This window comes from Perna viridis, chromosome 6 (genome assembly GCF_037379345.1).
Source record: "Perna viridis isolate PV_CMFRI_1.1 ecotype Kerala chromosome 6, ASM3737934v1, whole genome shotgun sequence".
Lineage (NCBI taxonomy): Eukaryota > Metazoa > Mollusca > Bivalvia > Mytilida > Mytilidae > Perna > Perna viridis.
The window spans coordinates 28,295,202-28,317,912 of NC_142450.1; the positions used below are offsets into that span (position 1 = coordinate 28,295,202).

Here is a 22,711-nt window from a genome sequence, read left to right on the forward strand (position 1 = left end):
TTTTCATTTTACTAATGAAATGTTTTAATGACAGATAAAAGACCATGATCTATACAAATATTCACAATGTCAGCATAAAAAAGTTTCTCACAAAACCCCCTGTCTTTTCAGCAACTCATAAGTCTTCTTGTTGAACACATTTCCTGAGCTGTCTTCATACTCTTCCTGAAAAATATAAGTGATGGTTTTTATTTCTCTCCATGATGTTTGTATACTCAATTTGAGTACCATTGTCACATTAAAAATCCAAGTCAAAGTGTAATATAGAAAAATATTAGAGTTACATTTGGAACCGTCACTGGTTAGTCATCATGATATTGTTGGCAAACTAAAAATAATGTCTTGGCTCTTAGGCTCCCTCCTCTTTTGGAAGTGCCCCATTACTTATTTAAATCAGATAGAAATCAAACTAGAAATACTGTGCAAGAGAATACCCCCAAAACAAATGAAATTAAGCAAATTTCCCACAATTTAGATTTAAGTCCTCTGCCAGTAACTATATTCTTTCATGCACATTTATATATGACACCTACCCATCCTATAAAGTTCATATAATTCCTTTAAGCGGTTTAGGAGGAGTTATGATTATGAGGTCTTAACATGTAAAACCCTTAAGTTGAATTATCTCCATTTAGAGTCCTCCTACAATAACTATATTCCTTCATGCACATCTATAAATGATCCCAAACTTTCCTATAAAATTTCATCAAAATTCCTTTAGAGGTTGGAAGGAATTGCTCTAGCAAGAAATATGGACAGACAGAAAGACAGGATGATTCCTATATACCCCCAAAACTTTGTCTGCAAGGGGTATAATAAAAAAATGAAAAAAGCCTCCCTCGTCATTTTCTCTGGCAATGAACAACATAAAATGCATAATTTTTTTGGAGAATAAAAGGTAGAAATAAATGTCTCACTTCCTCCTTGAAAGTGATCCAAAAAGTTCACTTAAACTTCAGTGTGACCTCTATTAAGCTGTCACTGTTGGGGAATGGTGAAAGTGACCTCTCAAGAGAGGTGACCTTTCATAAGAAGTTTCGTCAATTTTTTAAAGTCAAAAAAGAGAATTTGAATAGATATGCATGCATGTGTCTGTTTTGAATGTATTTCGTTTTAATTAAAGAATGATTTCAAATAATCTCATTGCCTGTGGTGCACACTTGAAAATACACTCCTTGAGATGTTTAGGTTTCCCATTTTAGTATTTGTGCATCGTTTATCAAGCATTTACACATCGTTTCGTGTTCGTATAAACGCACGATAGAAGTGTTCATTTAAACGCATGATATGATTATTCGTTTATTTTTGTACTTCGATTATTTCCTCAATTCAACTGTTATTTTATTATTATGTACTGTTATTAATTTATACATTTTCATTATCAATTTTCTATTTTCCCTTTCATCATTATTTGTTAATATTATAATTTTTCATCTTTCATCTATCGTGTGTTTTAACACATGCTGTGAGCATTCGTCTATTGTGCGTTTAAACACACGCTAGGAGCGTTCGTTTATTGTGCATTTAAACACACGATAGGAGCATTTGTTTAAACGCACGATAGAAGTGTTAATTTATCGTGCATTTAGTAAGCATTTAGCGTGCATTTAGGTATCGTGTGTGCAGGAAACCTAAACGTCTCAAGGAGTGTAACCTGTAGTCCTTTTCACAAAAATCGTAAGCGTAAAATTAGTCATACTTAAAGTTGTGATGTCACAATACTAAACTTTATTATGACATCATAACTTACGACTAATTTTACACTTACGATTTTTTGTGAAAAGGGCTTCTGCTACGAAGGTTATTTAGTGTGCACCACACGATTGAGCTTATTTCTTCATAGACCGAAAAAGTATAACAGTCATTCCTTATAATTTAATTTTAGAATCAAAATTTAACAAGTAAATCACCAAATAGGGTTGATGACTTGAAAGTCACATTACAAAATTTGGTCTATGATATGATGGACAAAATTTGTTATCCAATCAGAAAGTATGTTACATCAGAAATTGAATTATTTATAGCAAAAGAAAGGAAGTGATAGTTATGGCATCATGCCATACGACAAGAGTCAATAACTTTCAACCTGACTGACCCATTTTGTCTCAAATCTAATTTAAACTTTATTCAATTACTTTTTACCTATCAGTGAGTAGATATCAACATCTCCTGATAATTCCTTTAATTTTACAAGTGTATTTGTTTTCACTAGCACGATCAATCAGGCAAACCAATCAATAATTCATTGACCACGTGGCAACCTCATTAAACACCTGTAATACCTTTCATCATTCTCAGGAGTTAACCTTGAACAATTGTAGATTTTAATCAAATTCTGAATGTAGTCACAAAAAATAGCTGTTATAAACTAACAAAATGTCTTTCTTGGGACATTAATGGGTGGCCCCTGTCCATGTTAGGGAGGTTGCTGCTGAATGGAGTTACAAAATATATGGAAAACAATATGGCAGGATCGAAAGTAGCCATTTAATGAAGGTGTCTGCTGATTTAAGGTGACCGTTCGGGCACTTATGACTGCATACCAAGAGGTAAAACAGGAAAAATTATTAAATGTCTGGGTCCAACACTAACCTCAGTTTCTGGTCTCCATCTATCAGTCTCTTTTGTTGACTTTATTTTGGACCATACTGTAATAATAGAGCATCAAATCATTTCAATGACATGGTATCAGAGTTATATTAGAGAATTACCATCAACTGATGTAACCTACATATCTTTCACTATATACATTAAAATACATTGTTTGTTTAATGAAATGAAATTCATTAGGATTGTCTTTCTTTTACTGCAAAAATTGTCCATTTATGTTATTAAATTTGTAGGTTATGTCAATAAGTGGTAATTCTGTAAAAAGAATGAGACTTTATTTGTTGGCATTTCAATTAAAAATTATTGCAATTATAATTCCATATTTTATTGGCATGTAAGATCAAAAAATAAAAAAACTGACATTATTAACAAGTTAATAATTCTTTAGATATAGATATAGATATAGTAAAGCTTGTTTTAAACAATAGAATCCCTTACATACAGAGGAATGGGTCTTTATACATGAATATAGATATAACTGTATCTATGCACAATTTTTTTAGTACTTCTAAGCACCACTCCATATAAAATTCAGACACTGTCCATATTAAAGTGATTCATGATAAAGAAAAACCCATCAAACAAACCATGCTTTTTTTCAATCTACATATGCTCTATATTTACATAACAGTTGTCCTTCTCATATTCAGAGAAAATCATATATTTATCTCCCACTAAAATCAACGAAATCAAACAAAATCAAGAACAATAACTCTTGCATAGTGCTTATTTCATGTACAAGTTATACAAATTTTATCTCAAAAGTGCAACACCCAAATGAAAAACTATGACTGATTATGTGGTCTGTAACTGATTCTGAATAAAGAAATAAAAGTGAATTCAGAGGGTTTTTGACATGCATGAATCACTTCCTGTCTGATTTGTTTATAAAGACTGCTACTTAACAATTAAAGTATAGGCAGATGGATAGAATATAAGGTCACTTTAGACAGAGATGACAGTTCTTAAAAAAGAAAGATAATTGAAACAGATTAAAATCCATCGTCACAATTAAACATGGAGAATCTGTCTAGCTGCACAAAAGTATCAGGTTATATAAGCATATTGATTGAAACCCAGTTTATACTAAACACATTGTTGACCATCTTCCATGATAACTTACAAGCAAGAGCATCTTCAATAAGTGTGACATTGGCAAAATGAGCTGTGTTTGGGATCTGTAGACACCTCATTCCATGGGCATGTCTCCATTCCTAAAAATAGAACAAATTCATTATAACAATATATTTCATGGTTAACACATTATAAGACAACATTAAATGTACCTAGTTCATGCTCCAAGTTTTTGATGGTGAGTGGGTTGCTCATTTACTTCAGTTTTCTGTCTGTTTTTTTTTCTGTTACATTATTTTTTCTGACATATAACTAAATTTTACATTAATTTTTTATATCATCTATCACCAAACTATAGATAGTACATTACCAACAACAACTATGACACTAATACTAGAACCTTAATTAAATAATTAAATCTATATCTTTTTATAATGAGTTCAATGACCACAATTTTTAAAACATTCTTAGTGCATGATCATTCATACATGTACAATGTATGCAGGTATTTGCTAGCACAATGTTTCACTATCTTTCTATTCAGTGTTATGGGAAGCATTCAAACTAACCTAAACAATCCAAGCAGGGACACAGACTGCAATGTAATGATTCCAACTTACCACAAACTCAACTTGTACTTACTGCAAAATGTCTCTGGAATGCCTTTGGACCTTTGTATGTAAAGTTGCCACAGATCTCACAAGTATAGCTGATGTTCAGGCCATGGAGTTTGTACAACCAGTAGGGGATAGGCTTAAAATCATGGAACATCATCAAATAAAAAGTTTAAACAATCATATATAAAAATATAAATGTAGCAGTTATACTTTCCCAAATTTCTGGGAATTGATAAGAAATTTATAAGGTCACAGAGACATGATAATATAGATAAAAGACATTAAATGGCAGTTAAAATAAAGCAAATCACATTTTATAGTGTTGAAAAACATTACTGCACAAGAAATTTTGTCATGAAACATTATCAAACGTTTCTTGTTTCATTTCCTGATTACTACTTTTCCTACAACATACCATACCTTGCCATCCCATCCTAAAGGTAGATTTTTAGGATTGTATGGGATGTCATCATCGTCATCATCATCATCATCTCCTACAACATTTTCATCGTCAGAATCTTCTCTCTCCTCTCCAGTCCGTGCCTGTTTACGTTGGACATTTTCCCTTGTAGATGCCCTCTGCTCTGACAAGAGCTCAGCAAATCTGTAAACCTGAGCTTCTAGGTTTCCTATTTCTCTTTGTCTCTCTGTGTCTCTGTAATAAATTACATTTTGTATAATTAAGCATATACAACAATGAATTTAGAAACAAAATTTGTATTTTTACATCTTATCATTTTTTCTACTTTATAACTCAAATAATAATAAAAAAAATTAAATATCCATAATTTCTTCCCCTTAAATTTCAAGTTTTTAGATATTTAAATATATATATATATAATCAAGTCTAAGATACACCCCAACTCTAGAACTGATGCAAGGTTGCAACTTTGCAGTGCATATTTGGTTGCTCCATCATATACAGATCAATCTTTTATCAAGGAAGTAAGAGTCCACATAGTTATGGTCTGTTGTAGCTTGGTGGGTGCAAAGTAAGGAGCAGGATATTTTATAAAACATAATTAAACTTTCAAATGACTGTAGTCAATATTAAGTGAATGGTCAAAACTGGACAAGGCCTGTTGTACCTTATATGATATAATGTCTTAGGACCAATCAACAAAATTGTTACATCAAATATCATTCAGTGGGGGTGAGAAAACAGTACCTGTCTGTGTAACAGAAGTATGGTGAAAGTATGAATGGAGTGCAGAAGTATGAATACTCCTATCACTTTGCAATTGACCATACTCATATCAGGACAATTTATTAAAGTAATATATCGTTTTGCACTTATCAATTTACTTACCTATTTTTACCAGCTCTGCCTGGCTTAGATTTGGTAAACATCGTAGGATCCAAATCCTCAAGCTTCTTCCCCTTGGTACTGAAAAGTCTCATGGCTCTTTCTTCTAATGTTCTGTTAGAAAAGAAGTTTAAAATACAGTGATTTTAGAAATTCACACATGACAATGATTCTTTTTTGTTAGCGTTAAAAACTATTTTCACATTTTTTTTTCAATTTTGAGAGAAACTTAAATTTGATGTGAATGTGAAAATTACAAAATATAAGCTTTACAAATTCTTTACAACTTAGTCCCTGAAACATTTTCATCAATAATGCATATACTAATATTGCAATCATTGCTGAATATAGGACATAACTAAAGACCAGGGACAATCTATAATAAGACATTACTTACTACAAAAGTTTTGTGCAGATATAGATAATAAAATAAACAAATAAGTTATGTTTAGAGTCAGCATGAAATGCAAAATAATAAACATAAGCTCTATTGAGCTGTTGACTGATATAAAATAGATTAAACTGCGTACAAATGCAACCAACATAATAATGACACAACCTCCTTTTGTTGTAAATTTTGACTTCAATGAAACTGTTTTCTCTTACCCTCCACACTTTTTGACTGATATAAAATAGATTAAACTGCATACAAATACAACTAACATAATAATGACACAACCTCCTTTTGTTGTAAATTTTGACTTCAATGAAACTGTTTTCTCTTACCCTCCACACTTTTTGACTGATATAAAATAGATTAAACTGCATACAAATGCAACTAACATAATAATGACACAACCTCCTTTTGTTGTAAATTTTGACTTCAATGAAACTGTTTTCTCTTACCCTCCACACTTCAGTCCAAGAGCCATCAAAGCACTCTTCAATCTATCCAAACCAAGTGAGGCTAACTCCTACAAATAATAAAGTTTAAGTACTTACAAAAATTTTACATATATATATAAAGTAAAGCAAACATGTGATTCCTTAAAAAAAAAAAAAGCACTATGGCACATTAGAGAAAAACAATTTGTGTAGAAATTAAGTAAATTTTAGGTTTAGAAATGAGATTTGTTTAAGAGCATGTGACAGAACTGAAGGATACTTGACATAAATTGTTTACATTGATACTGGAAGTAAATTGTTAACAGCAATTTTCAAAATAAATTATTCATTTTATGGAATTTTCTTGAAATTTAACATTCCTAAAAGAAATTAAATGCATTCAAAATATAGAAACACTCCGCTGTTAATTATACTTGAATAATAAATTCATATCAACATTCATGCCTTATATCAGTAAGTAATTGTATTTACACAATAGAAAAGAAACAACCACTTTTTTAATGAAAAATACAAAATATCCTATATAAATTACCTCCCATGATGAGAAAGCTGACAAGTCCAAATGAGCTCCAGTGTGTGCAAGAGCACCTGTAGCCTCTTTCTGAAACAGAAAAGAAAATATCTAAATTCCCACTTCAAAATTAATGACATTTAGAGTACAAATTCAGCACCTTCGAACTGTCTTACCCAAAAAGAAGCTTAACATATCAATGAACATTATGTAGCATACATTGTCTTACTCCCACTCTACTGGAAGTTGATATGAAATAACACCCAAAATCACTTCCATCATACATGTATGCCCCATCTACATGAAGCTACACACCAAATTTGAAATCAATCCATTCATTGGGAGTTGAGATTTTTGTGATGAAAATTTTACCTATCATTTCATGTACTTAAAAATGTTGAGTCCTACAAAATGGACTAACAAGGTGATTCCAATATACCTGCCACTCATTAAGCTGAGGTATAACATAAAGAACACATATACCCCTGACTTATGTCATGCAGGGTTACAAAAACTTTATTTTTCTATTCCTTAGATCACAGATTCAGCTGTGTCTGAGAGTAACTTACAGCCCATCCTGGGAAGCTTCCTTCTGTCCACTGTAATTCAAAATCCTGTCTAACTGTTTCCATTTCCTGAGAAAAAAAATTATTCACTTATATGAATATAAATAATAATTAGTTGTCCATTTATTTTCTTTGTTTTTTTTTTCTTCAAACAAGTTATCTGTTTAGTCAACAGTCTCTTAAGAACTTTTCTATTTCACCTGGTTTAATATTCAACAGTTATCACTCTAGATAAATACTATGTATCTGAGGTGACTAAAATAGTCTTTGTTCTATCATTCAACTATGCCCAATTTATCACTTGTATCATAATGCTGTTCTGAAAAATGTAAAAAGGATCTTAATCTCTTTAGGGGGGATAAAGAAGTAAAAAATGATTGTTGAATACAACATGGACTGAGAACCAAGAAATCAACATTGAATGGCCTATGTCAAGTTACTATTACAGTCGAACCTTGATGTGTCGAACTCGGATTAGTCGAAATATCTGATAACTCTAACTAATAACAAAGTCCCAGCAAAACTCCCCCTTACTCCAATACAATTTTACCTCAGATGACTCAAACTCGGATGAATCGAAACCTTGGATAACTTGAGGTAATCAATCAGTCCCCTCCATAGGACTTTGAAGTTAATAAACCTGGATGTCTCTAAGTCAACTAATTAGTTGGAAAACTGATTGCTTTATTACAAACCATGATCGAAGTGTGTTTTAACAACGATCAGAATGGCCTTTAAAATTAATTTGTTGACACTTTTTATGTCTTGATTTGTGTATTTAATTGATTTAAAATTGCGTGTGGTGTGAAAAAAAATAAATTTTATTAATTACACATTGGAATTCACACTAATAGTGATATCAGATATTTTGATATTTTGATATAAATTTTAAAAAAATACAGATAAGTTGTAATGGTATCTGACTATTTAATGAAACATCTAACAGACAACAGTAAATGTATTTCAACGACTAAATTCATTTTGGTAGTGGATTTGAAATTTTATCGTAATAATGTAGAACGCATGGTTAGACGATATTCCTGATTGTGAGTCAAACAAAGCGGCGTGTTAAGAACTATGATGTTTTTGATGTAGAAAAAACAAAATGGAAACATGATATACAACATACTAAAAAAATATCTTCCAAAATGAAACGCAAGACATTACAAAGTACCGTGTAAAGTGAATTACAAGCACAATAAATGATGTAAATATAGAAAGAGTAATCAAGGGAACCAAAGTTATAGGGGTAATCAAAAGAATGTAATCCAGGGACAAAGACCAGACACGGAAAACAGGCATACACAACAAAGAACATAAAGTAACTAAAATCATACATACAAAGTAACAAAAGTAAATGAGCAACTCGGACTCCACTAAAAACTGGGAGCATGGACCAGGTGCACCGGTAGGGTAAGCGTCCTCTGCTTTTCTAGAAACAATCATTGACCAAACTACTAGTATTTCTGGTTTATCCTCGACCTCGGATTACTCGAACCTCAGATAACTTGAACATTTTTGATTGGTTCCTTTGATTTTGACTTAACAAGGTTCGACTGTATAGTTACTTAATAATGATATGTGCGGCCTATGTCAAGTTACTATTATAGTTACTTAATCATGGTACGCTTACTTTTTTACAACTGGAAACTGGGAAATATAAGCCCCTTCCTTTCTTTCTGCAGTATCAGTGATTAATCTCAATTGGGTAATACCTCAATTTTCTACAAAGAAAATATTTCACTACTGTTTTTTTTTCGCCTTACAGGTCTTACCACAAAAATAGCAAAATTAAACTGCCCCCATTAAAATTTCACAGTTCATAGTACCAAGAACTTTATGAAACATTAATTTTATACATACATCATTTATATCTAAGAGGGGCTTCACTCTGTGGGAGTAGTCTTCTAGATATTCCAATAATCCTAGGAGGTAACTGTAAATAAAATTATGATACATTTTCTATTAGTTATCTGTCTTCAAGGAAACTGGCTGTAAAAATCATCACATATCTATGATATATTAATCAAAGCTTTAAATCTTTTTTTCCAACTTATTTAATCCTCACTGCCTGAATTGAACTTCAAAAGAAAAAAACTCTGCATGTAAAAACAAACACAAATATTCCCTACTTGCGTCAAACGCAAGTTGTTGTTCTTAAAACGAGTTACCGTTCCTTGTAGTAGGTATATCGATTTCCTGTATTAAAGTTACAAGGGCGGAAATTTAAAAAAAACAACATTATTATTTATCTTATTAACTTTAATACCTAAAAATGAAATCGCTGGACAATGTCAACTCAAAAACATCACTGGGAGACTTTCTTACTTTGAAAAAAGTAGATCTTACAAATTTTCTCAGAAAATTGAATGCCAAAATTTCGGGAAATAAATCTGAACTTGCACTAAGATGTTTTAATTTAAACCAAGAACAACAAGGCATAATACAGAATTTGAATAATGATGGCAAGAAGTCTGGAGAGTTATCCAATAATGAAAATTCAAATATACCTATTATTTCTGAGCTTAACGCAGGGTGGACAAGTAATGAAGAGTTACTCCCTAAACTGTCTCATAAAGGTGTAGAAGCATATTTATTGGAAAGTTCCCATAGAACAGAGGACCAAGAAAAAATGCAATGTTATTGCCAGTTTATACGGGGTTACAATTTTTATAAATAAAAGTATATTCACGATGTTATGGTTAACACAATAGATGATGGGTCAAAATTTTGCTACGTGGGCTCCAAGTGTTACCCCTCCATGGGGTAGATATATTTTAGGTCAGGATTTCGGTTCAAAGTGGAGATTTCGGCTGTACGTTTTCCTGAAATTTTTCGTCAAAATTCTCTTTTTCTGAACATTTTGGCTTGTACAATTAACCTTGTTTCTTCTTGACTTCTGGGATTGTTCAATTTTGATAGTTCCCGAGGGTACTTCACAAACAGCAATTTTAAACAACTACAGATCTTTTAAAAGTAAAATTGGAATTTGACATTATATGATGTAAAGTACCCATAAAGTTTGGTAGCTTGGAATTATTCAGGTTCCTTCTTGGATAGTTTTCGAACTCAAATTTCATACGGTCTGCATAAATTATGCCAAGGTTTCTACCACTCAGATGCAAATCCCGCATTTCAATAATCATGCAAGTACCCACACCCCTCGAGCCTCAGCGAGTATGTGCCAAAATAAAATATAATAAGATAAAGTATTCAAGATTAAACAATTATTTAATTTATTTTGTAATAATTCATTATTAGCATTTATTTATTTTGATAATCTCGTCGTCAATATTTGTATTGCTTGTTTAGACTGTGAGTGGCGTTAAACTGTCTGTCGAGGTCTGACAAGTGAAAGTTCTTTTTCCTCTAGGTTAGGTGAAGGCTGCACACACATCTCAGGTCTCCTATTTACACTTAAGGCTAATGCGAAAAATTGGCCAAAGTTCCATGTACATCTAAGCAATGTGATTGGGGTAAGGTCGGAATGAGGAAGAAAGAAGTGACTAAATTACAGTTTAAAAAAATTAAGTATGGAGAGGATTTCAGTGTAAATCAAAATAAGAAAAAAATCGAAATCAATCAAACATCAAATGAATTCTTTGTCACATTGACCTCTAAACTCGGAAGCTCTGCAATTGCAAATCCAGTACTGTTCTATCTAGTGCCACCACTTTTGAATAATGTCGATATTTCAAATGATTTAAATGTATCATGATTTGAAGAGGTTTCAACCTCAGAATTTACCATTAAAAAATCGTACAAATATATTGATGTGTTATCTATTGCCAAAAAAGAAAATATTGACGAAAGTAGCATCATTGAAAAGTTTTCAAACATTCCAAAAGACACTTTAAAAGAAATTGAAACAAGGACAATAGGACAAAATGCAAATCCGCTTTGGCAATTCACTAGACACTTCAGAATTACAAGTTCAAATTTTTATGCAATTTTAAACAGAAAAAAGGAAAACGTTGACAAACTATTAGAACAGTTTTCAAACAAACGTAAATGTGTTGATACTCCTGCTTTGGAATGGGGTAGAAAACGAGAGGATATTGCAAAGAAAAAGTATGTTGCCTACAAAAAGCAACAGCATAATGAAAATGTGAGTGTGAATGTGGTCTCTTTCTCTGTGAATCATGCTGCTATCTAGGAGCAAGTCCAGATGGCATTATAACCAACAAAACGGATACGAGTAGGTCGTGAGTCTTGGAGATCAAATGTCCATATAAATGGTGCTTTAAATCCATTCGGGATGCCTGTAAAGACCGAGACTTCTTTTGTGAAATCGACGACAACAATGAAATACGATTGAAAAGGTTGCACAAATATTACGCTCAAGTACAAGGCCAAATGGCAATATGTCGGGCAATTAAGTGTGATTTTGTTATACAATGTATATTGTTTAAAGGACTTTAAAATAGTAGAGATACAGTTTGACCATGACTAGTGGTCTGAAATAAGACCAGTACTGATCAAATTTTATGCAACACACATGGTCCCTTTCATTATTGAAGCATCTAAAGATGTCCATCAGGATTGATAAAAAGAGGTGTATACATTTTCAAATGTAATACTTGATTGGAGTATAAATCTATGGTACTATTCATGTAATCTAGTAGATAAAAACTTTGACCTCCTTTGATGGTAATTTTGAAATTTTGGTCTGCTCAATAGTGAGAAAACAATACTTGTTTAGGACCTTAGTATGTAAATATATATACAATGATATAGTAAATTTCACAATCAATAGGTTCAATGATATATTTGTAGAAAATATTATTGAAAATCACAATCTGAATATTCATTCAAAACCACAGCAACAAAACTTGCGTACATGTACATGATGTAGGACCTTATTGTTATCACCTGTATTCAAATTCTGATCACAAGTTCTTTAAACTTTCTTTAAACCAGCATGTTTAAATGTAATATGTGTGGAACTTTATTGTATAATGCATTATTCACTTAACCAAAGCTGGAAAATAGGATTTTAAATTTCTGAATTCAGACGACCTTCAAAAACCCTAAATATTGGCACCCCCAAGTTAATGAAACTCAGTATTTATTACAGGGATGTTTATAATATCCCATTTTACTCAAATGTAGAACCAGAATTAATCAATATTTACTCCTATAAAAGTTTGTACTTACTCCTTATATGCAGCATTTTTCTTGTCTTTTGGGACATCGAACAGCTGGTCAAAGGTTGACAAGTAGGTTAAATAATCTACTTTCTGAAACAAATAAACAAATATTAACGATCATTTTATGTTTGAATAAACAGAAATAATTGATATATATTAATAGGATCTGTCAATAACCTATCAACTGCAAGCAGACTTTAGACTCTTTTCTACAGTTTTGAGGCTATCAGCAGATATGATAATATCAAGTCACCATATGTAAATGTATATATTCAGTATTAGGGCAGTTAGTAATGTGTAGCATTTTTTTATACAATACAACCTGCTGAATAGTATTTAATGTAAATTACTGATCATATACAAATTGTAGTTTTCTTCCTTTTTAAAACAATACCACTTTTTCGATGGATGCAATTTTATAATATATTTATTCATTTAATAAAAAATTGTAAAATTACTGGACATGTAGTAATGTATTAAGCCTTCCAAGAAGTAAGTCTCACACATTTTCCTCACCAAATGAGACTTCTCCCCTAGCAACATGGCTGTGCACTGCAAGCTAAGCTCTGTTCAACATAGGCATAGCCTAAAATCGTATCAGACTTACCTCAATACCCTTCAGATTGATAAACTTCTCATAACATTCATGGAGATCAAGATATTTGCCATATCCTTCTTCATCTGAAAACTCTACCATATCTGGAAATAAAGAACAATGAACTAAAAGAGAAGAGCTAATAACTATAGGACAATACCAATGTTGTAGTTGTCATGGTCAAGTCAAACACTGAATTCAGATTCCTAACAAAATATAAGGGAAAGTAATACCGATTCTGTGATTCTTGTATGAATTCAAATTCCAAACAAAATATAAAACTTTCATTGGAAATTAAGAAGTAATGAAGTCAATGGATTCAAAGCCCAACAAGTAAAAAAATGGAAACCCACACAAATTGATGCCAATGAATAGCTCATCAGAACATTAAGCTAGGGATGACTGTTGTTTGTGTGGTTTACATTTGTACGACATACAACATCCAAATAGCCTTCAGTTCAAAGATAAACAATGATTTAAGTTATACTAGTACAGAACTATGTTTACAACTATACCAGCCACCAGTATCACAAAACTAGAAAATTGGGTCTAAGACAGAAATAGAGGAATTTTGTTAAACTGGAATAAGATCCCACGATATGGGACCCATAACTGATGCTGGATACCAAATATTATGAGGCTATGATTAGTAGTTGCTGAGAAAGTATTCAGAAAATTTCCCCACTTGCCCAACCATCATTCACCATACAATAACCAAATATTTCACTTGTGAAATCTGGCCAGAAATTACTTAAATACCTCTGAGAATATATTTAGCAGTTTATGATGTCATCATATTTCAAAATTTTGATTGGAGTTGCCATTGAAGTCAGGGAAAGTTTTGTAGCCTTGGGGCCTAATGATTAAGAGTTGAGGCATGTGAAGGACACAGAGATTTTAATGCATTATCCTAGTATTTATACCTAATAACCTCCAGAAACAACCATAGCCTAATTCTTACACAGATTAGTACTTAAAGTTTGGTTTTCTTGTTTGGGTTGTCTATTACATATAACTTCCACAAATATTACACAGCCAACATTAACTCATGATTCTAACATCACTATGGCAAGAATGAATGGTATATGCTCATGCATATTACAATTTTATTAGTGATTTTAGTTCATACTAAAAATCACAAATAAAAACCATGATATGAATGAAACTGAAGTGATCCTTACTTTTCATTTTGTAATACTTTTCTGTACCACTGATAAGAAATCATAATAAGATCCATTATAACAAGCAATCCTCTGTACATGGTTCAATTATAATTTTTAACCATAAGCATAACACAAAAAACACTGTAATATCTTACTCTGTAACTCTTCTGATGGGTTTTCTCTCTGTTTTGCTATCTCATCAAATTCTACTGACATTGGAACACTTATCTGGAAGAGAAAATCAAAGTTTCTTTTTTTAAATCAATTATAGATAATTATTGTAAGCCATGACTAAAGAATACAATAATTGGATAACTAAACCTGTCTGTATTTCACAAAAAATAACTTGTATAGTAATATTTAATAATAAAGAGAAACTATAAAAAAAGATTATTAGCACATATGTAATTTCATAGGTCTATTTAACTGATGAGTCTGTTCCATTAAAACATATTAAGCAGTACAGGAATTCATTTTTTTTGCCAGATGACTCAACATAAGCTAAGTCTAAATATATATGGCATTCAATTTGTCAAGAGTTTTCACAAACACTCATATATAAATATTTTGAGAGCAATGGAAGAATACGTAGCAGGGTAGTTAAAATATATCAACAATTACAAAATTTGTCAGAACAAAACTAACAAATACAATTAATTACCAATCTTAAATGCCTATGTTTACAAATGTAAAACTTACTTCATTTGGATGTCTCTTGTGAAAGTCTTTCAGCTGTTTCATTCTTGAGTAAAATTCTGAGAACTCATTGGGGCCAGAAAGTGCCTGGACTTCTTCTTTCCTCATCCTGGAAATAAAATGATATTATCTTTACTTCTTTAAACAAATATATCTTGGCTTTTTGTGTCCTCTCTTTTTGAAAGTGACTGGTACATGCTTCCTAAACTTCAGAGTGGAATGAATTATCTCTCTTTGACCATAAACCACTTCGTAACCCATCAGTTAACTGCAGTGACTATAACTTTATCTGTTCTGGACAAAACCTGGAATATGCGAGTCCATGTAAGTATCTAGGCCTGTGGTTAAATGAACATTTAACGTTTGACAAAGCCATTTGAGAACTTTTGAAATCTGGGTGCAGGGCACTCGGTGAGTTGTACGGTAAATTTATTAGTGCTGGTGGTATGACTCATTCAGTGTTTTCAAAACTGAATAGCTCTATGGTGAGCCGGTGTTATTTTATTGCTACGGTATCTGGGAAACTAGAACATATTCAGTCATAAACTGTATTGAAAAAAAAGCAACCAAATCATTCATGTCTATAGGAAGACAGACTAGAGCTAAAAACCTGCTTCATACATGCATCAAGAGTGAATCTTGTGTACATGTATGTCATGAATGGAGAGGTTATTCTGATGAATTGACAAAAATAATTCATCAGTGGACTTAATACTGTCACATTCTTTTTAAAAAAGTATAATTTTCTTTGGCCCCCCCTGGCTCTAATTTCTGGAAATTGGCGACATAAAATGGCAGCTGGCGATTTTTCTGGCGACAGAATTTTGAAAGCCAGAGCAGTCCCTGGAAATCCAGCCTTCTTTATCATAAGCAATTTTGAACTTCCTTCAGAGACGAAAGTTATTTTATTATTTAGACAATTTTCTGTAATATAGTTATTCATGTCAATGGTAAATATATAGTTATTTTTATCTATTTATTTATTTTTTAAATTTTGATAACTAACTTTTAGTACAGTTTATTATATATTTTAATAAAGATATAAGTGATCAGTTTTAATTGATCTTTTAGACACTTCTTTTGTTTTGAAGGGTATAATTTGAGATTATGATATGTAGATATATTTTTGAATATTTTTTAAATATTTTTAATCAGTCTAATAATGTTTTAGCGACGTTGTGATATCCGAAATTATTTTTGTAATATAAATGTTTTCAGTTATGTTTGTAAATAAGTATATCATAAGTCTACTAAGGATATTTGATCTTTTATAAATGTCATGTTTTATTGTAAATATTTTTTTTTGTATTATCATATATGTGACACTATAATAAACTAATCATTTATTATTTATTTGTAGCTATGGTTGTACACTGATACTGACTAATTAATCTTATTACTGGCTTAAACAAAAACCATGTCATCTTTACCATACATATTCAGCTGTATATATTTAATGGAAATAAAGGCAACTCATAAAACAACACATTTTATATTTCACAGAATGCACTAAGCTATGCATACTTCTCAGAAAGAGCTCTTAATTGTACTTATGGAGATAATCGCTACACGAAAACAAATTTTTTGAAATAAACTTTTTAAACAAAATTTGTCAACAATTCTTCTGAACTTATATTTGACTAAAATGACCCAAACGTTACATATAAACACTGGCAGTATATACAATGTAGGAGTTAAACAAGTGGCTCCGAGGAGCCTAAATCGCTCACCTGGTTAAATTTTTGCCCTTTAAGGGCAATAACTCTAACAAGGAGTTGTCAGACAATTTGACTCCATTTGATTCATTGAACACATTTGTAAGCCTTATAATAAGGATCACTTCAGCAATTGAAAGCTATTGGCTAAACCTAACAGATTTGGAGATGTATGCAAAAATCTTCTGTCTGACCCCATTGTTCTATTTTTAGAAACGGCAGCTATGTTTTTTCAGCGATCAAAAATCTGTCATTTCATTAAGGATACCCTATTAAACAAAAATGCCAACTTTCATTTAATTTTGTGGAGCAGTTTCTGAGAAGATCTTTTAAAGTAATAACATCATAAACAGAAAAAAAACGTTCAAAAAGGGCAATAAATCTAACATGGGTCAACAAATTTTCACCAAAATTTGACCACAGATAGATCTCTTCATGCTGAATAATTTTACCCCATCATTTGGTTAAACCTAACCGTTTTTGAGATATATGCAAAATCTGCTGTCTGACCACAATGTTTAATTTTTAGTAACAGCGGCCATGCTTTATCAGATCAAAAATCCAAACGGTCATTTGTGAAGGATGCCCTTTGAAACAAAAATACCAACTTCCATTGAATTCTGTACAGCAGTTTCTGAGGACAAGATTTTTTGAAGTAATAACATCATAAACAGAAAAAAACGTCCAAATAGGGCAATAACTCCAACATGGGTCAACAAATTTTCACCAAATTGTGACCACAGATAGATCTCATTATGCTAAACACTTTTACCCCATCAGAATTTGGCTAAACCTAATGCTTTTGGAGATAAATGCGAAAATCTACTGTCTGACCCCTATGTTCTATTTTTAGTAACGGCAGCCATGTTTTTCAACGGATCAAAAATTCTAACAACAGTTCTATGCACAAAACCCCAAGAAACATTCATACCAGGTTTGGTTCCAATTGGTCAGGTGGTGTCAGAGAAGATTTTTGAATGAAATAACATTCAAAATAGCAAAAAAACGTTGAAAAGGGCAATAAATCCAACATGGCTTTATAGATTACAATGAAAATATGACCGCAGATAGATCTCATCAAGCTGAACACTTTTACCCCGTCAGAATTTGACTAAACCTAACGGTTTTGGAGACATATGCGAAAAACTACTGTCTTACCTGTATGTTCTATTTTTAGTAAAGGCAGCCATGTTTTTCGACAGATCAAAAATCCCCACACCAGTTCTATGCAGGATACCCCAAGAAACAATCATATCAAGTTTGGTTCAAAGTGGTCACGCAGTTTCAGAGGAGAAGAGTTTTGAAAAATTGTTAACGATGATGGACGACGATGACAGACGACAACGGACGCTAAGCGATGGCAATAGCTCACATGGCCATCGGCCAGGTGAGCTAAAAAAGGAAACACAAGCTGGCCATATATTTATTTAAATATTTTCTATATGTTCAACTTGATTTTACCCAAAAGATTGTTAGCCCAGCTCAAATTCTAGTAGGCATGGGCAACTGCTAGTTTTCATCACTGCAATGGTGAATGTAATAAAACCTACCCATCTTTATCTTCATACAAATCACTTAGTTCTGTTGAGCAATCTACATATCTCTGTAAAAATTAAACAAATTGTTTTAAAGAATGAACAATAATATATGTCAGTTTACCAAATAAAAACTAGAAAACATGTGAGCAATGTGCACTAAATGGATACCCCACTTCCTTATTTGATAATATGCACCTTTTGACCTCCAATCTAAAATAAGAGGTACACAATAGGAATATGTAATAAAGATTATGTGAAAGTGTCATTAAATTCCATTCAGAGGTGAAGGAGGAGTAACGGATAAGAGATCCCCCATGTTCCCATATTCACAAAGGATAAAAGTCCATGTTTTGCTACGTGAAAACCCAAGATAGACTTAAAGTGAAATCTAATAAAGCAGGTGCACAATCATGACAATGGGAGTATGTAATCAAGATTATGTGAAAGTTTCATCAAATTCCATTCAGGGGTGTAGGAGGAGTAGTGGATAAGAGCCCCCCAAATTCTAAAATGACTAAGTCCATGTTTTGCTATGTGAAACCCTGAATTAATTTGAATTAAAATCTAAAAAAAGAAGAAGTGCACAATGGGAATATGTAATAAAGATTCTGAGAAAGTTTCATCAAATAATTGAATTCCATTGAAGAGTGTACCAGAAGTAATGAATAAGAGATGGGGCTCCCATCTATGCGACAGAAGGAAGGAAGGAAGTATGGAAAGACAACCCTATCACTATATACCCCAACTTTTCAAGTATAATAAATTTAGCAAGATATTGCACACTACATCATGCTAAGAATACCACCAATCAATCATCTATAGAAAACAGGAAGTATAAAAGCAACATAAATGGAAAGGGGAGACAGGGTACATGTGATTATGCAAAAGCAATATATAAAAATTATTTAAACATTCCCTCCAATAGAACCAGATAAATCTGTTACATAAATTTCCATTATGGATCACCTAAATAATTCCATGACCAATACTCACATCCAGTAACTGTCTCAATCTGTGGTCTGAATTTATCTGTTCTTTACCCTAAAATATAATTTGTAAATATGTTTGTGTACATCATTTCTTACCAATTATTATTTCACAATTTTAAATTCAATATCATAATTACTATGATGCATATACATTGAAAACTGTTGATAGTCTAATTCAAGCAAAATACCAGCTATTCTGTCAAGCTGTGCATCTTCTTAAAAGTTAAAAATTTCAAACTTCATGTATATACATGTACATCTTCATGTTAAGGGAATAATATATAAATCTTGCTTAAGCTTCATGATAAGTGACTTCTAGTCTTTCAGAGAGACAATAAGGAGAAGTGGGGAAGAGGTTCAGGTGAAGCAAAGAGAAGTTTATCACACATACTCACATCTTTCATCAGCATTTTTTTTAATTAAGCATAATATGATGTACATTTTTTATATGTACATGTAACATACATGTACCCCTGGATGTACACATGCACCATGCAAGTATTTCTTTAGATTTTTATTTTGTCTTACTGGGAAATTTTTTTTTCTTTAAACTACATGTGTAAGTAGCGAAATATCTTGGGGAAATAAATAATACTGTACAGCTTAAAAACTTCAGACAGAGACAATTGTGTTGGAATTTTCATTTGTTACTGTATGTTTTTTCACAGACCTCATTCAATCCATAACATTTTCTCAATCAGGCTGAGTCAGGTATTCTGTCTTAAAGGATACACATGTAACAGTAGTTGATTAAGAATGTTACAAAAACACACAAAAATTTATCACTGACAAATTCTGATTGAAGATTTTATAGGACACATTGTAACAGTCGATCAAACTTGTTTTAATTGCTAAAACTGTTTTGCTAAAATGGAAAATCTACAGCTCAAACATGAAACAGAAGATCAAATTTAATGTGTTGCTGTTTTACTAAATCTTTCCCAGATATTCCAGATAAATTAAAAACAAGACAAGATTACTTTAAATTTGCAAATTTTATAACAATGTATACATAAAAGTACTGTAGCATAAAAGTATATTTTGAAATTAAAAAAAAATGCAAAATTTGAGTCACAACCAAAACCAGAGGTGTCCAATTTTCCCGACTTTTGATTTTGTTTTATAAGCCATTTCATACATCCTGTGTCAATTTTATCCAACCTTGAAATTAAAATTATCAAATTTATGTAGCTATTGATCTATACATGATGTTTTACTCTCCATATAAGTTTATTTCCTTCACTTATTTGTAGGAAATACCACATCAAGGTAAATAAATCGACCGATCAATACAAAATATCTTTTTACAAAATTTTACAGCAATCTAGGTCTAAAACACTTTTTTTTTACACAAGTTTAGAACTTCAAAAATTGCACTGTGCACAATACATAAATGTGTATTGTATACACCAAACTGTAAAAATCTATATAAATATTGTAAAAAAAATAACCTATTTCTTAAAATTAAGTTCGGTGACCTATATGTTTTATCTCAAAATTTTAGATTATAAGTTTTCTTGGTTCAAGCCATCAAGGCCATCTTTGTCTTTGAGGAAAAAAAGGAAATCCTATTTCCATAATTATTAGGTATAGTCTACCTGAAGTTATGAAATATTTTCCTAAATTTTCCGAAATTTCAAGAAAGATACATGCTCAACCTTATGTACTTTAAATTATTTGATATAGACAATGTTTCATGCATCTGAAGTTGGGTGACTGTGTGGAAAGACAGACTCAGAGTGCTTTTGCATATTCATAAACTTACGGCTTTCGCCGGTTGAAGCATTTCTTTTGTCATGGCATCTTGAAGTCTTTCTCTTTCTTCGTGATACCGCCGCTGTTGTTCAAGAAGTGTCTCCATTTTCTTGTAAAGTACACAGAAAATAAAAACGCGACGAAATCGAAAATTCAAATCATGATTAAACTGTATCTTTTCACGCTATAGGCAATACGAATCTACCCCAAGCGTTTTGGGGACGCTACGAATAATATACGTTTAGCAAATGGTTCAAGTCGTCCCTTCCATAACTGAGCCTATATACATGTATTTTTTTTTACTTTTGTGGTAATTTCTAAATGTTTAAACTCTAAATTTACTAATATTTTTTTAAATTGTTACACAAGTTTATTTTTATATCGAATAAGAAGAAATATGGTAAACAAACTGAAGCGTAAATCGGAAATTTGTTTATTTTTAAAAAAAGATGCACTGGTGGATGCTATGAAAAACTATCCAGCCATATTTTTCAAAGAATAGTAAAAAATCAGTCTCAAACATTATTTTGCCAAAATACGATGATGTTGTATCAAAAATGGAGATGTGCAGAGGTTTTTAATCAAACATTTTGTGAATGTAGCTACACAGCCAAATGTGCCACATATGATAATCATATGGTGCTCGATATGGTAATCATATAACAATCGTATGATATTGAACATATGATAGTCATATGATTATCATACGATTCTCATATGGTAATTTTGGCTTAAAAACATATGACAATCATATGTTTGTGAAAAACATATGATTATCATATGATAATCATGCAATAATCATATGTATACCGAAACATATGATTATCATATGGTGCTCGATTAATATGATAATTATATGATGCAAACCATATGATTCCCATGTGTGGCACATTTACCTGTGTAAGGGTGCATTAGAAACGATTACACACTTGAAAAAAATATCATCCTAGTTTACAGAAATTTGAAGACAAACATTTATAGAGAAAAATATTTTTGTAAAAGTTTCTGCAAAATTAATTAACTAAATATTATTATTTATTAATTGTAAATCAATTACTGAAATGATGATTTTTTTCAATTGAAACGTGTTCTTTTCCAGACAGGCTAAAGGAGACACATATTACACCGATCTACAAAAAGAGCGATCCTTTCCTAAAACAAATACAGGTATTATTAACGAATAGCTTACTGTAACCTAACGAGTTTTCATAGATTTTCATTGTTTAGTTACGAGTGTTTTACAAACTCTATTGATTTTATTCAAAGGGGTGCATTTATCCATCTAAATTTCAGACCATACAGCCTCAATCATTTTTCATTTAAACATTCAAGGAGACGAGACATGTCTTACGAGAAAAAGTTAATATATACCAAAACTTCGTTCGAGGGTAGATTAAGAGTTCAGCAGCTATCTAACCTCTTCCTTTTTGCCGTTGTAGGCGGTCGCATGATGTACTCGTGTCATAGGGAAACCAGCATACAGTGAACCAAGATTCGAAATGGCAATACAAAAAATAACGACTACACAAGGAAAATAGATAGGGTGAACAAATCGGTTCTCATTGGACAGATGCAAACAC

The 22,711-nt window shown here is 31.7% G+C and overlaps 1 protein-coding gene across 1 annotated transcript; it reads right to left on the reverse strand.

The window, feature by feature from the left end:
• On the reverse strand, positions 1 to 21,329 carry LOC148614362 (splicing factor 3A subunit 3-like). Its single transcript, XM_088588477.1, has 17 exons — positions 21,142 to 21,329; positions 19,381 to 19,428; positions 18,400 to 18,452; positions 15,138 to 15,243; positions 14,594 to 14,666; positions 13,288 to 13,379; positions 12,688 to 12,770; positions 9,394 to 9,466; positions 7,534 to 7,599; positions 6,986 to 7,054; positions 6,454 to 6,521; positions 5,611 to 5,721; positions 4,722 to 4,956; positions 4,327 to 4,437; positions 3,734 to 3,824; positions 2,593 to 2,648; positions 1 to 165 (listed from the first exon to the last, which is right to left on the reverse strand). Exons 1-17 carry the CDS (start codon positions 21,235 to 21,237, stop codon positions 88 to 90), a joined length of 1,509 nt encoding a protein of 502 aa, XP_088444603.1. The 5' UTR covers positions 21,238 to 21,329; the 3' UTR covers positions 1 to 87.
• Between the last annotated feature and the right edge of the window lie 1,382 nt (positions 21,330 to 22,711).

What these genes read in the sequence shown, in the direction of transcription:
- LOC148614362 (XM_088588477.1), bottom strand. Translation starts at nt 21,237, where the DNA reads ATGGAGACACTTCTTGAACAACAGCGGCGGTATCACGAAGAAAGAGAA. An exon ending in CTTTAGGATGGGATGGCAAG is followed by an intron (nt 4,438 to 4,721) that starts GTATGGTATGTT and finishes CATGATTTTAAG; the next exon opens with CCTATCCCCTACTGGTTGTA. An exon ending in TATTGAAGATGCTCTTGCTT is followed by an intron (nt 2,649 to 3,733) that starts GTAAGTTATCAT and finishes CTATTATTACAG; the next exon opens with TATGGTCCAAAATAAAGTCA.